At 38.5% G+C, this 15,668-nt stretch overlaps 1 protein-coding gene across 1 annotated transcript; it reads right to left on the bottom strand.

Moving 5' to 3' along the window:
- Positions 1-201: 201 nt before the first annotated feature.
- LOC127444659 (basement membrane-specific heparan sulfate proteoglycan core protein-like) lies at positions 202-10,250 on the bottom strand. The gene is made up of 9 exons (XM_051704170.1): positions 10,151-10,250; positions 7,627-7,773; positions 6,937-7,071; positions 5,955-6,136; positions 5,630-5,816; positions 5,084-5,194; positions 4,147-4,215; positions 414-680; positions 202-302 (listed from the first exon to the last, which is right to left on the bottom strand). Exons 1-9 carry the CDS (start codon positions 10,197-10,199, stop codon positions 298-300), a joined length of 1,152 nt encoding a protein of 383 aa, XP_051560130.1. The 5' UTR covers positions 10,200-10,250; the 3' UTR covers positions 202-297.
- Between the last annotated feature and the right edge of the window lie 5,418 nt (positions 10,251-15,668).

Below are 15,668 nucleotides of genomic sequence, written 5' to 3'. Positions count from 1 at the left end.
GAGAAGCAAATTAAAAGCATTTCAGAAATAATAAACGTAGCAGAATATAAGACAAAGCTAAATATGTTTTCCCCATTGTTCTAAGTGTCTTAGCAAAACTTTAAATGTGTGTTGCATCTTTGGACATCATTTCATTTCAGGTCTGTTAAAGTCTCTGACTCTGAGGTCTTTTTTAATTGTAATTATATATATATATATATATATATATATATATATATATATATATATATATATATATATATTAATTAATGTACAAATCTTTACCATCAGCAGCAGACTGTTGAAGATGGTCTGTAATTAAGCTGTAAGGAAGAAGATAGCAAAAGTTATTTTAACATTTGAAAGTCCTAATGATTTCCAAAATCCTTTTACTGTGAAGCACATTTTTCAAATGAATTGTACTTCTCACCCACCTTTCACAGTGACTTTGGTTATAGCTTCACTGGAGCCCACGTGATTAGTCGCCACACACTTATATGTTCCGCTGTCCGTTACTTTCAGCTGACCAATCTTCAACAAGCCATCTTTGGTGGTCTCTGCCCCTGGGGACATGGCTGCCCCGCCCACACGTGTCCAGCGGTAGCGGATTGGATGAGTGCCATGGGCGAGACACTGCAGACGCATGGCATCTCCTCGACGCGCGACTATTTCTTCCGTCAATGTGGTGGCATAGGGAGGGGCTGAGGAGGAGGTGAGTTAGTTAATATTATGTGCTAGTTATTATGGTGAATCTCACAAATCCTGTGCCACTAACATTGCCAAACAGAATTTATGACCAAAGTAATGATTTTTCATTATATCAATGGTCCAACCAATGGAAAACAGAGGGAGTGTTCAAGACAGCTGTTTGAAAACAATGTTTATTTTTGCAATTTCATTTGGTGACGCTGGTGGCGCACGAATTACCCACTTCAGCTTTAATTGTCCCTAAATAGGCTTCATTTACTTTATGCAAAATATTATCATTTATTTTCTTTTGATCTTGTTGGTAAAATGTGGACATGTTGTCATGAGATTCACTCATTTATCGTTGATGTAAAATCAATTCTCTTTTTCCAAAGTCCCTCATTATTTATGTAAAGGTCTTTGACCACATTCCCTTGTTGTGCCTAGGTCCAAAGTGTACATGGCTGGCTTGTGCTTGTCTGCGTTTTATGCATATAACGCAGTTAAAGGGACAGTTCACCCAAAAATGAAAATTCTCTCATCATTTACTCACCCTCCTGCCATCCCAGATGTGTCTGACTTTCTTTCTTCTGCAGAACACAAATTATGAATTTTAGAGGATCATCTCAGCTCTGTAGGTCCATACAATGCAAGTGAATGGGTGCCGAAAATGTGAAGCTTCAAAAAGCACATAAAGGCAGCATAAAAGTAATCTATAAAACTCCAGTGTTATAATCTATGTGTTCAGAAGTGATATGATAGGTGTAGGTGAGAAACAGATCAATATTTAAGTCATTTTTTCTAGAAATTCTTCTCCCTCCCCAGTAGGGGGTGGTATGCAAGACAAATGGGAATCACCAAAAAAACAAGAAGAAGAATGTCAAAGTGAAAGTTAAAGTGGAGATTCACTGAGCTGGGAGGAGAATTTATAGTAAAAAATAAATAAAATAATAATATTGATCTGTTTCTCACCCACACCTATCATAAAACTTCAGAAGACATGGATTAAACCACTGGCGTCTTATGGATTACTTTTATGCTGCCTTGTGAGCGTCAACATTTTGGCCACCATTCACTTGCATTGTATGGGCCTACAGAGCTGAAATATTGTCATAAAAATCATAATTTAAGTTCAGTAGAAGAAAGAAAGTCATACACATCTGGGATGGCATGAGTAAATGATGAAAGATTACACATTTTCATTTTCATTACTATTTTTCATTTATCTCAAATAGAAATGTGTTTTTTTTTTTTAGTTCTTTTGTATTTACATACCCTTCGGCAGCGCATTGACTCCAGGTACAATCAGAGTTCAGACATCAAAACTGATTTAGTTTAAACTCAGATTTCAAACTATATCAGCTTTATATTAAAGCTTTGAATCAATGCTGACTGCAAAAATAAATGTCATCTGTTCCAGTATAATTAAGTAGTACTTTTCCATTGTAATATCTTAACATTCTTACTGCAAAACAAAGTAAATTTGCTTGAATTGACTAAATTGTATAAGATAAGACGTTTTCAACTATATCTCAATTAAGTTTATTTTTATGACCTCACTGGCACATACTGTAGATTTATGCATAAAACAACAAGAAGAAAAAACTATTTGCCAATGGGGTAAGTTAAATAACTTAATTCCAACTATGTAAACAAGTCTTATTTGACAAGTCAAATTTGATTCTAAATGTATCTTTTTTAAAGATGTTTACACACACACACACACACACACACACAATCAAAATTATTCAACCCCCCTGACCAGCAATACATTCTGGTGTTGTGAATTAAAACACATCGACTAAAACCTCAGTAAGTTTTAAAACACATTTGAGTGATTTTGAGAGCAAAGAGTTCAGTTTACCCAAATATTTAAGTAAAAAATAACTAATTCTCTCCACAAATGTCATGTCAAAAATATTCAACCCCCAAAGTCAATAATTTGAGGAGCATCCTTTATCCTTAATAACAGCAAATAAATGTTTCAGGTAAGTGTTCTCAGGACACCTCTCTATTAGAATCTTTACACATTTCTCATGAGCAAAAGCTTCCAGCTCATTGACATTCTTTGGTTTCTGTGCTGCCACTGCATCCTTGAAATCCCAACAAAGGTTTGCAATGGGATTTTAATGATGGACTGAAAGGGCCATTTAAGGACATTCCTCGACCTATCCCTGAACCAGATTTTGGACAATTTGGATGTATCATTGGTGTTATTGTCTTGCTGGAAAGTCCAGTGATCACCGAGCTTCAATTTACACCCTGAAGGCATCACATTTTTCATGTCAAAATGGCCTGATACCTGAAAGAATCCATGGTGTCAGTCACATAGTCAGGATAGCCGCAAAACATCCCCATAACAGGACTGACCCACCTCCATGCTTGACTGTGGGGATGGTGTCGTTCTTGTCATCACCATGTCATCTTACTCCAGACGTACTGCTGACCCATGGGTCTAAAACTCATTTTCAGTTTAGTGTCATACGTCTATAAAACCTTCTTCCAGGACTCCACAGGTCTTTCCTAATTACTTCTTGAATATTCAAGTCAACATTTCCCTTGGTGAAGTTTTGCTTTCTTCTACACCCCAAGAAGGTTGCTGTTGTACCATATTTAAAAAATGTATGAATGGGCGGGTGCCTGGGTAGCTCAGCGAGTATTGACGCTGACTACCACACCTGGAGTCGCGAGTTCGAATCCAGAGCATGCTGAGTGACTCCAGCCAGGTCTCCTAAGCAATCAAATTGGCCCAGTTGCTAGGGAGGGTAGAGTCGCTATAATGTGGTTCGCTCTCGGTGGGGCGTGTGGTGAGTTGTGCGTGGATGCCACGGAGAATAGCATGAAGTCTCCATGGTCTCCGTGGTAACGCACTCAACAAGCCACGTGATAAGGTGCACAGATTGATGGTCTCAGACGCGGAGGCAACTGAGATTCATCCTCCGCCAGCCGGATTGAGGCGAGTGACTATGCCACCATAAGGACTTAGAGCGCATTGGGAATTGGGCATTCCAAATTGGGGAGGAACATTTTTTTTATGAATGGTGCTGCCAACTTTGTCTGTTGGAAATTGAAGTGCCTTGGAAATGCTTTTGTTTTAAAAAAAAAAAATTATTTGTGTAGCCTTACATATTTAAGAAACTGCCACATGCAATATGACATGGCTGTATTTAAAAAAAAATCCTGCTATTTAGAAATATTAGGTTATACATTCACACTATGACTTTGAATGTGTCACTCAACTGATATAGATGTAAAGTTTAATTCTGGGTCATCAGAAAAGCTTACCTTTGTAAATCCTTACTGTCATGGGGGGGATAATTTTGATTGCAACTGTATACTTTTTTTTGCAGTGTTCCATCTACACTGACCTGTGACCAGCATACAATAGTCTTGTCTGAACTCTGATGGAGTCTGACTGAACTGTTAGTGTTTATCTCCAGTTAAGGTCAACAGTGATAACAGTGTGTTTCTCTCACTCACAATCCACCTCCAACTGCACGTACGCCTCGCTGAATCCCAAAGCATTTGTGGCGTTGCAGATGTACTGGCCTGAGAGAGAGAGAGAGAGAGAGAGAGAGAGAGAGAGAGAGATATTTGTGAGAAAGTCCAACTGAGTATGTTGTTGTATTTGTTAAAGGGGTCATATCATACCTTATTCTTTTCCCCTGAGGTCCGATTATAATGTTAGTCAAAGGTTTTTTGCACCAAAAAAGAGTCATAATGAAATTGATCTCTGACCCATTTTTTGCTGCAGTGGCTTTAAGTCTTCAATCGAAACATCCTCTTCACATGTGAAAGAGTAACAGTGCTTTGCTGCGTTTACACACGAGCTGCGGGTTTGCTGTCAAGTTCAATAGCCTAGTTTTTAACTGCCGCATCCTTCAATAACAGCCTTTTTGTAAAGCTGCATTACATAGCGACAAATTCATACAGCAATCTGTGCTGAAATGTGCCGCTCAAACGGTTGAGATCGGACTGAAACGATCAGGAATCTTGTGGAGAATAACTAATGTTGGGATTCTTCAGAAGGATTTGCAGAGCGGTAGGTGCTACATGCAGACTTTCACACACTTTATCACATTTGATTCTTATCATTCGTTTTTTGGTGTTCAGGAATATAATGCATCCTACTTCCTTTTAATTATTTACAAATAATTCCATCTGTCTAATGTTAGAAAGTTGCAGAACGAGTCGTTTTTACTGTTTAGTTTCAATAAATGCTCTTTGTGGCCTGGGGAGGAAATATAAAGTTCTGAAAGTTACAGTATGATTTCATAGTACAATGAACTATTTTTTTCCTCAAAATATCCAGGATAATTTAATTTCTCATTATGTGACTCCTTTAAGCACAAATGCTAGTTCAATATTTACCTCATTTGTACACACGTTTGCTCAAGAAATGCACCTAATAATGTACCTGAATCTTGTCGTCCCACGTTAATAAGAGTAAGACTTCCTCCGGTCACCTTGTGCTGCCATGGCAACGGTGCTCGCAGTTTAGACCAGGAAATGACTGGAGTGGGCATACCTGAGAAAATTATTTAAATGCATGATGAATTTATTGAGTTATACAAAGTCAACTGAATCAAATGAGATAATAGCTGAAAAGATGCAAATTTTGGGTTCAGTGTCAGAGACTTTAACACTTAGTTCAATTGCTTGATCTGAACTCGAGTTCGATTCCACCCCCTTGCCTTGCTGTACCTCTTCTGAACTATGATTTATTTGCATTATCAACTTGCATATAACTGTGAGTACTAGCAGCGTTAACTAGGTAACGATGGAGAACATGCCAGTTTCATTGCAGTATTTGTCCCATTGACACTTGAGATGAGCAGCAATGATAAATACATTATACTTTAATAGACAAGTTCACATGACGTGAACCCCTGACCACCTTTTCAAGCAAACTCGTCTCTGCACCAAAAGCTCTAATGTGAAAGCGTCCAGAAAGTGACTTTACCTCTAGCATGGCAGTGCATGGTCACCGTATGGCCTTCGACGGCTGTGAGATCTGTATCGGTTACTGATGCCTGGGGCATATCAGCCCCGCCCTCCAGTTTAAGCTCCACCCTCTTCTCAGCAAGCCCCTCTCTGCTCTGAGCACGACACACAAATATCCCAGCATCCTCTGCTGTCATCACAGTCACCTAGAAGCACAAAATAGTTTTACATCAGAACTTTTTGTTTATTTCCAGGTTTGTGACATTGATTAAATGTAAGTGAAAGGATAAATCACAGATTTTCACTGTGATCTCAAACTTTTGTTCTAAGTGCAAGTGAAGCACCTGCAGCACAGCTGTGGTTTCTGCTGTCATGATGGAATTAAGTGCCATCTCACTTCCTCCTTTCTCTTTGTACCAGCTGATGGAGGGGTGTGGCCTCCCTGAGGCGTTGCATTCTAGAGACGCGGTCTCACCCACTCTGACCATCAGTGGGCTGGATGGCGTCACTCGAACCTTTGGAGGCTCTAAATGACATCACACACACACACTTATGATATATTATAATATTTAGTATAGTTTTGAAAATTAATTCTATCTGCTAACAATGGCACTTTATCAGAGGATCCATCAAGTAAACTGTGATTTACGGTTGCACAGGAGTGCACAACACAGCAGATTTACCAAAGCAAATAAAAGCAGAAAACACAACTAAATTAAGCTGCAACACAACAAAATGATCAGAAAAGAAAAGGCTTAATTTTGTTGTGTTGTGGCTTATTACCATTGTTCTGTGGCTTTTCCATTTTGTTGTGGCTTAATATTGTTGTGTTGTGATTAAAATTTGTTGTGCTCTGGCTTTTTTGTTTTGTTGTGGCTTAATTTCGTTGTGTTTTCAGCATATTTACATATTCATATTCAGCATAGTTGTTCTTTGCACCCCTGGGCCACCATATTGGTTGTTTTACATGTTTAACAATCAGATGTCATTTCTTGTCTAATTGTGTTTCTTTTGACAGAATATATAGATAGATTAAAGTCAAGCTATTAGAGGGAATTTAATCAGACCATCCAATTGATTGAAATATATGAAAACGTATAAATAAATAAAAAATAAAAAAAAATAAAAAAATTAGTGCACATTCATGATTTTAGTTTCCTTTTTGAAATTCCTGTTTTAACTCAAATTTTAGCCTATGAAAAATGCTAGTTTAATAGTTTTTGTTAATGATAAACTTGACTGGTACTGTTATGGCACTGGTGGTACAGCAACTTGAAATTGTTGTCCATTTCAAAATACTCACTGAAAAACACACTTAAAACTCACGTTTTATGGACAGGGAGGCAGTGACAGTCCCTTTTCCCTGTGCATTAGTTGCAATGCAGCGGTATCCGCCCTGGTTATTGAGACGGACATTGGTGATAGTCAGAACAGCACCATCAGATCCGATCTTAACATTATCTGCAACAGAAATAAAGCATGACATGTAAACAATTTAAAACCTTAATCGTAATTGTGCAGATATTTCTTTCAGATCATTTATCAACAGCTGAAAAATACATCCAATATACATAGCTCAGATCATTTGCACTAGGAAGGATTTGATATCTTGGCAAATCTGAGCACAGCTTGAAACATGATTGAGATCTCTTCTGAACTCTAGAGCAGATACATGTGAGATTACTGAAGTCTATTTATCAGGAAAAACATCTGAGAAGCAGAAGACCTTAGCCTCAATGTGCTCTCCATTTAATGTCAATGCTGCAGGAAATACTGCAATATTAAAGAGATTATTTTTCTTACTATGGGGCGCAGATTCCAGGGGGAATGGGGGGACATTACCCCCCAATAATCAAAACAAGCAAGTAACCCCCCCCCCCCCCTCCAATATTTATACCATGATCAATGGAAATATGAGTAAACTACGATTCAATTAAATACGTTTTCTTTCAATGTAATCCAGAATCTGTTTGCCTTTACTTATAATCCATCAGATCATTCGTAATGTAAACTCACCTCCCAATTGCTGGTTGTTGATCTTCTTCCACTCCAGCTGGACGGGCTGCGACCCGCTCACCATGCGGCACTGGAAGCTCACAGTCTCGCCGGGTTTAACGGCAGCCGTGCGGGGCCTGATGGACACAACTGGGATCTGACCCCATACTGTCATGATTAAATGACACAGTTTGAGTCAGTCGCACCTTATTTTAGTCAGACATTTCACAAAACATAATGCTTTCTAAAGATGAATGCCGTGAGAAATCTGGCTTTGTTTAAAGGAATATTTCGGGTTCAATACAAGTTAAACTTGAAAAAATTAAGGTGACAGTGAATGGAAGTGAATGGGGCCTATTTATGGAGGGTTTAAAGGCAGAAATGTGAAGCTTAACATTTTATAAAAGAACTTACATTAATTCTTCTGTTAAAACTTGATTTCTTATAGAGTATTATTTGAGCTGAAAAGATGTTTAAATCATAATTTTTTGGGTTGTTCATATCTATAACTTTCCACAGATGTCATTATTAAGTGATTTAATCCCAGTAAAATCATGTTAACACACATATTGTTTATGTCTTGTGTCTGTACTTTTGAAACAGTGAGTATTTTAATGTTTTTGGATTGACCCCAATGCAGATTCGGAGCCAGGATAATTTACCCGAGGGGGCATCTGAAATGTCGATGGGGACACAGATTTGTCACTTTACCCTAAGAAGTAACGCTGCTGAAAATGAAGTGTTTTCCCCCCTAATACCTTCGTTGTCGTCTGAAAGGCAGCACGAGTCATGGCTTTGATAGATATGCACATGCTCAACTGAAACATCGACAAACATTCGAAATAAATCAGATCTGTTGAAAAAGCTTTGACAGTTACAATTTTTCTCACTTTCCTAATAATGAAGCAAATGTTAATTAAAAAATTAACAGTAACTAAAATTACTAATGAAAGAACTATAATATTCCATCAAATTAATACCACACTAAACTAAACACTTCCTCAAGCAGAGTGCATGATATATGTTCACTTCCTGGTGTTGTGAAGCAGAGACTGCAGCCAGAATACGCTTATTTTTCTGAAATCATGGCATATCAGCACTTTAAAATATGCCAAAAATATACAAAATAAACAAAAGGCAAAATCTAAAATTGTTTGTTTCATAAATGTCTAATCAAATGATCCTGTGCAGTGCACACTCCAAAAATTGCCTATATATAAGATTTACGAATTTCAATTTCATAACAAAATTAATTGAATAAAACCTCAATATATTTACATTTTATTAATTTTTTTTTTAAAAACATAATTCAATTTGATGGAATTTTGTTATGATTTTGTTTGTTTGAGTGCAGGAAATTCTATCCATTTATCAACCTAAATAAAACAAGACAACTTTACTTATAGTCATAAACAAAATAAAACAATAGGTATAGTAAACCGCTGGACTCACAGTTAGAAGAACTGAATGTGCCATTTAGTTAAATCCTTATCCTAGTTAAATTCCTTTTTCTAACTGAGAAAAGAGCAGTCAATTGACGTTTCACCTGAAACGTTCAAGCACTCACCACAAATAAGAATTAATTTGCTTTATTTAATGTATTTATTATTTTATTATTATTATTACTATTATTAATTTATTTAAAAAAATACAACTAATTTAAAAGATAATAACAAAATTATTAAAACTGGTTCAGATTCAACATTTTGGCAGAGGGGGCACAGTGGTCTTGCTTTTTTAAAGGAAAGGAAATACGTTTTTGTGGTAATCAATATTATGCAACAAATGCTGTCAACTGAGCTTAACTTGTATTGAACCCAGAATATTCCTTTAAACTGTAAAATTCTTGTCAAATGAACCCTCCACTCTCGCTGACCCTCTCTGCTCTTGTAAACAAACGCAATCAAAAATCAAACAGAACCCAACAGAAACCCTCAATGACCAAGCAAAACCAGTGAATGTGATAAGAAAAAAATATATATTAATTTAACAAGTAACTATGAATTATCATGTAAGATAATAAGAAAGCATAGCAAAGAAAGTAACTACATATTCAGTGTCTGACATTCGCCTGACAGACATGTAAAACAACCAACCACATTTCACTCAATGCATAAAGTGCAGAGGTTATAAGTGATACTATAAACTACAATGAATAATGAAACAAAATAAAAGAAAATGTTCATTTTCCAGAGATACATACAAAAAAATTATAATAATTGTAATATTTTTCCATTTCAATTTCATAACAAAATTTCATCAAATTGAATTGAGTAATCTTTAATAAAATAAAATGTGTATTAATAAAAACATTTTAAACAGTACACAATTACATTTTTATAAATATTTTTTTGAGTGAACAAATAAAATATAAACTATTAATGAGCAATTAAATCTAACTTAAACTTAACTAAAATTGAAAATCAAAATAAAATACACAATAAACAATTGTAGTTTAAAAAACAAAAACTATAATGACCCTATCATACACATGTAATGAATTAATATTAAATAAAGGTCAATGTTGATATTAGAGTTTGTTCACCTGTGTGCAGAAGAACAGTGAAAATCACCGCTGCAATGTGAACCTTCATGATGGACTCTTACTGAAGATCTGTCTGTGAATCACTGTTTTACAACTCCCTCTCTCTCTCTCTCTCTCTCTCTCTCTCTCTCTCTCTCTTTCTTTCTCTCTCTCTCAGAATGGAGAGCTAATCTGCTATTGCAGCTGTTTAACTGAATCAGAAACAGCATGCCATCTATATCGTTTTTAAATTTATAGGGACCAAATATGAATATAAAGACCTGAAAATCATATAAAATGCCCACATTGGCCACAGTAATATTTGCATCCTCCATTTTCCAAACCATCACAAAGAATATCAATGGAATTCAAACTCGTAAACCAGCTGCAAGCTATTTCCTTCAAGTGTGACACTTAAACTTTAAAATATTGTGTTGCAAGTCTGTGGGTATGTAATGAATATTTGGAAATGTAAACCCTTGTTTACCACATCAGTTAAACATTTCTGAATCCTGAAATACAAGTTAATGTAGGTTGAGTATTGTTTGAACTGTATCTCTGATCTGGTGTTTAAAGAGAGTTTCGTCATGTGCAAACACGAGTCCAGAGTCTGACTGGGATGAGAAGGTTAAACGAGTATGTGTGAGTGATCAAAGCAGAGGACTTTAAATCAAGCATAATGTATATTCACACAAACACACAGTCAAATCCAAACAGCACCGTTTACAGATGGCAATGCACAATTCTGTGTTGAAAATTAAAGTTTGATAAAATAACCCAACATTAAGTTGATAAAGTAACTCAACAGTGAGATTCAGAGGCCAGGTTTAATGCTGAATGAAAAAATATTTGAGTGATGTCAGATTGATATTAAACCAGAACATCAGCTCCGACAAGAAACTAATCTAGCAGTGAACCCTCTGAAAGTATAATCCTATCAATCAATGCCAAGTTTCATCTAGAAAAATCATGATCTTTGAGATGGTCTATTTGAATACTCGATTCTGATTGGTTGGAATGCGTTCTTTAAAACTGTTTAATGCACTGACAGTTCTAGTCTGTTTTACAGAAGTCCTTCTTTAAGGCAAATCAGTCCACTCGACCATCTTTGGAACACTCCCAGGCAGCTGTTTTCTATGGATAAAAGAAGCATAAAAGTATAGCTCCTACCAACTTGAATGGGAAAGGACCAAAATCTCTAAAAAGGTTGGTCAAGATGATGATCAAGAGCATATTTCAAATCAGCAGTAAAATCTGACAGCATTGGTATTATTTTTTGGGCCGTTCCTAAAACTGTGCAGGTGTGTTCATGAGTCAACTGACAGGCTATGTCTGTATGTTAAAAAAGTGATACTTGTAAGGTGGGACTTCCTTCACATCAAGTGGTTCTCTGCCTCAACGTTTGTGCACTAAAATAATTTAAGTGCTGTAACTGTAATTTTACTGTGCTATTTTCCCTCCTTCTGTGTTCGCTATCCCTGTCCAGATTTATTTTATCTATCAACATGATTGACTATCAAGAGTGAATCATCACTCTTGTGACTCCCGTCAAATCAAATTGCACACTTGCCATTTAGTCAGTTGACCTGGCACCAACTGTGGAGGTGGGGGGTAATGTGGAGGATTCCTCAAGCAGCTGTACAACACCTGGATGGCCACACCAGAAAGGGCTTTTCACAATAGGGTAATTGTGTGATCGTGTCATGTCAGCTTTGCTTGCCTAAAAGCTAGTCGAGATATCAGCATTCAAGCATTCTACCTCTAATCTGAAGAAATGTAAGCATAGTTCTAGCAGGAAACTCGCAGCTGTACATCATCACGCCATTATCTAGTTATCTCCTAGCCAATCATACATCAGCCGATGCTTTAAAAGCCTGCTTTCAATTTACCTCTTTGCTGTTTCAGTGTGCCAACACGGCAACCTCCACCTCCCCACCACCACCAGTCAAGTCCCGTCCTGCACGGGGTTAGGCTCATCACCCCCTGCCTCCTATCTCCGGCAGGATCTGACAGTTCGAGTAGCAATCTCATTGGACCGCCAGATGGGGCTTAGGCTACGCCAAGTGAAAATATATTCTGTGGTTCCATATCAATTCATCAGATAAATGTCATGTCAAATTTACCAAGCCTGCGAGTCTTTCTGATAGTGACATATCTAAGTAAATTTCAGATTTCTTCTGCACTCACAGACAGTAATCAAAAACTGAATTAAAAGTTGCAAATGTTAAAATGACATTCATATAAATACAACAACAGACACAAACATATATTACAACATTTGTACTTTTATTCGCAATACAACAACAAGCCTGGACTTACAACCTCTCAAATCTGGTACAGCAACATCAAATCTTCATGCCTTGACTTTTGCAACAACATTTGCAATAAACCTGAAACAAAACTCACTTGTGCACTTTAAATCCAGATGCAAGAGAGAAGATAGCCAGGCTTGGGTGGGGGTGGGGCCAATAGACTTGTGACCAATCACAAGAGCTGAAACAAAATATCACCTCTCCACTAACCCAGCAGGTTTGGTTAAAAACTACCCAACATTGTGAAAATAATCCAGCAGACTTCCCGCATTCTACATTAAAAAATAACCCAGCGTGGTGGTGGGGGCGTGGTTAAGTGCCGGTGTGTGAATGGAGAGTGAGATCAGGAGACAAGGATGGTAAGGATCATCACCTGGCAATGATTGCCTCTAACAGCTGTTTGTCATTGCAATGAGAGTGGAATGGGCTTTTAAGAGCGAGCCAGACGCCAGTGAGGGAGAGAGAGCTGCACGGAGTAGAGTGTTCCAGAGTGCGATAATTGTGTTGTGCCGAAAAGCCTTATTTGAGTGTCAAATCAAAATCAAATCAAATCCCTTTATTGTCACTCAACTATATACACAAGAGCAACAGTGGGTGAAAGTCTTAGTTGCATTTACAAGCAACATAGCAGTATGACAATTACAATAAACACCTGATTTACACATAACGCAATTTATACATCTCGTTTCTCAACACAATATACAATATACACCTAATAATATACAATATACAGTATACACAAAATAAGAAGACTGTATACAATAAAAATATGGTGTCACGAGCGCAGGCGGTCTGTTGGGGCTGCGGGGAGCCCGGGCATTTCCAGGACCAGTGCCCCCTGATGGAGGTGGGCACATTGGTTCGGGTCCCCGATGCACCGCAGGCCGCCCCCAATTGAGCTGGGACATACCGCATAACTGTGAATATTAAGGGGGGTACATACCAGGCCTTGGTGGATTCGGGTTGCAGCCAAACCTCCATCCATCAATGCCTGGTTCAAGACGAGGTTTGGGTGCTAGTCACAAGATGAAGGTAAGGTATGTGCATGGGGATATCCACGATTATCCTGTTGTGACCGTGATGATTGAATTTCAGGGACAAAAGCATAGTGTCCAGGCTGGGTTTCATTCGTGCCTCACCCATCCACTAATTTTGGGCACGAATTGGTCAGCATTTTTATTAAGGGAAATTTGCACTACTATTATGTCACATACGCTACGCAAGCTATATGAATTATTGGGCAGTAAATCAATTCAGACAAGCGTCTACCACCCGCAAATGGACAGCTTGGTCGAATGGTTTAATAAAACTCTAAAAAACATGATTCGTAATCTTGTGCATGAAGATGCTCGGAACTGGGATAAGTAGCTTGAACCCTTGTTATTCGCAGTTCGATAGGTCTTGCAAGCCTCCACAGGGTTCTCCCCATTTGAATTATTGTATGGGCGTAAGCCTCGCGGTGTCTTAGATGTCATGAGGGAAAATTAGGAGGAGGGACCTTCAAACAGCAAGAACGAAATTCAATACATTCTTGACCAGAGAGCAAAACTCCACACATTGGGGCAACTATCACAGGAGAATTTGCTACAGGCTCAAGAATGTTAGACCCGGCTGCATAACAGAGGAGCTCGGCTATGTGAATTTACACAGTTAGATAAAGTCCATGTACTACTACCCACATCAAGCTCTAAATTACTCGTAAAGTGGCAAGGGCCATTTGAAGTCACACAGCGAATCGGGAAAGTCGATTATGAGGTTAAACGAATGGATAGGGACGGAGCACAGCAAATTTAAACTTAAAACTGTGGGGGGAGGTGGTCCCCATGGCTTTGGTGACAGTGGTACTGGAGAGGGAGGAGCTCGGGACGGAGGTGAACTTAAAAGCCAATCACAGCACCCTAGTTACTTGCGGAGACCACATCTCAACGTCACAAATCACGGATGTGGCCTGGTTGCAAAGAGAATTTTCGGACGTGTTTTCGCCCCTTCCCAGTTGTACAAACCTCATAAAACTCCATATCGAAACAACCCCAGTGGTAGTGGTAAGCAGTCGTCCCTACCGATTACCCGAGCACAAGAAAAAATTGGTTCGCAAAGAATTAAAGGCCATGCTCGATATGGGGGTAATAGAAGAATCCCACAGTGACTGGGCCAGCCCAGTGGTGCTGGTTCCAAAGAGTGATGTCTCAGTCCGGTTCTGTGTGGATTATAGAAAAGTGCCCAGTGCTGTACATCAGCCGTAAGCTTTCGGCGAGAGAGGCGAGGTACAGCACCACTGAGAAGGAGTGTCTGGCCATCAAGTGGGCAGTCCTCACCCTTCGGTATTATCTTCTGGGACGGGCTTTCACCCTCTGTTCGGACCACACCCCACTCCAGTGGCTCCATCACATGAAGGAACCAACGCGTGGATCACCAGTTGGTATCTGGCTCTTCAGCCTTTTAAGTTTGAGGTGGTCTACAGACCAGGGGCACAGATGGACGTGGACTTTCTCTCCAGAAATGTGGGGGAGTACAGGGCAGGCCAGATGGCTCCCCGGCCTGAGTCGGGCAATGAGGGTATGTGGTGTTGGGGGCGTGGTTAAGCAACAGTTTGTGAATGGAGAGTGAGATCAGGAGATGAGAATGGTAAGGATCATCAGCTGGCAATGATTGCCTCCAACAGCTGTTTGTCATTGCAGTGAGAGTGGAGATGGGCTTTTAAGAGCGAGCCAGATGCCAGTGAGATAGAGAGAGCTGCACGGAGTAGAGTGTTCCAGAGTGCAATATTTGTGTTGTGCTGAAAAGCCTTTTTTGAGTGTGTCTACTGAAAAGTGTGATTTATAGACTGTGTAAAGTATGGGAAATAAAGCCCCTTTTGAGTTGGATCTCACCGTCTCCTACTTCCTCCTTGCCATGAAAAACTAAGAACTATGTTACACCCAGCATAATTTTAAAATAGCCATAAAAGCGAATGTGAATTACAGTATGTATGCTATATTTTTACATTGGAGAGTACAGTGTTTATTAAAAGGGGACATTGCCTTTGCAACTCAATCAATACTCTTGAGTACTTTTAAATGAGCTACTCTTTTACTCATAATAAGGCCATTTTTAGGACATGTATTGTGCACAATACAATTTTTGTAAATTAACAGTAATTTTACTCAGACTTTGAGTATGATTTTTCAGTATTCTTTCCACCCTTGACCCTAACATATATCAATGTAATTTATAACATGGATAAGCCT

The sequence above is a fragment of the Myxocyprinus asiaticus genome, chromosome 8 (assembly GCF_019703515.2).
Source record: "Myxocyprinus asiaticus isolate MX2 ecotype Aquarium Trade chromosome 8, UBuf_Myxa_2, whole genome shotgun sequence".
NCBI lineage: Eukaryota > Metazoa > Chordata > Actinopteri > Cypriniformes > Catostomidae > Myxocyprinus > Myxocyprinus asiaticus.
Note: the sequence above shows the minus strand (reverse complement) of the source record. Positions and strands in the feature narration are given on the sequence as shown.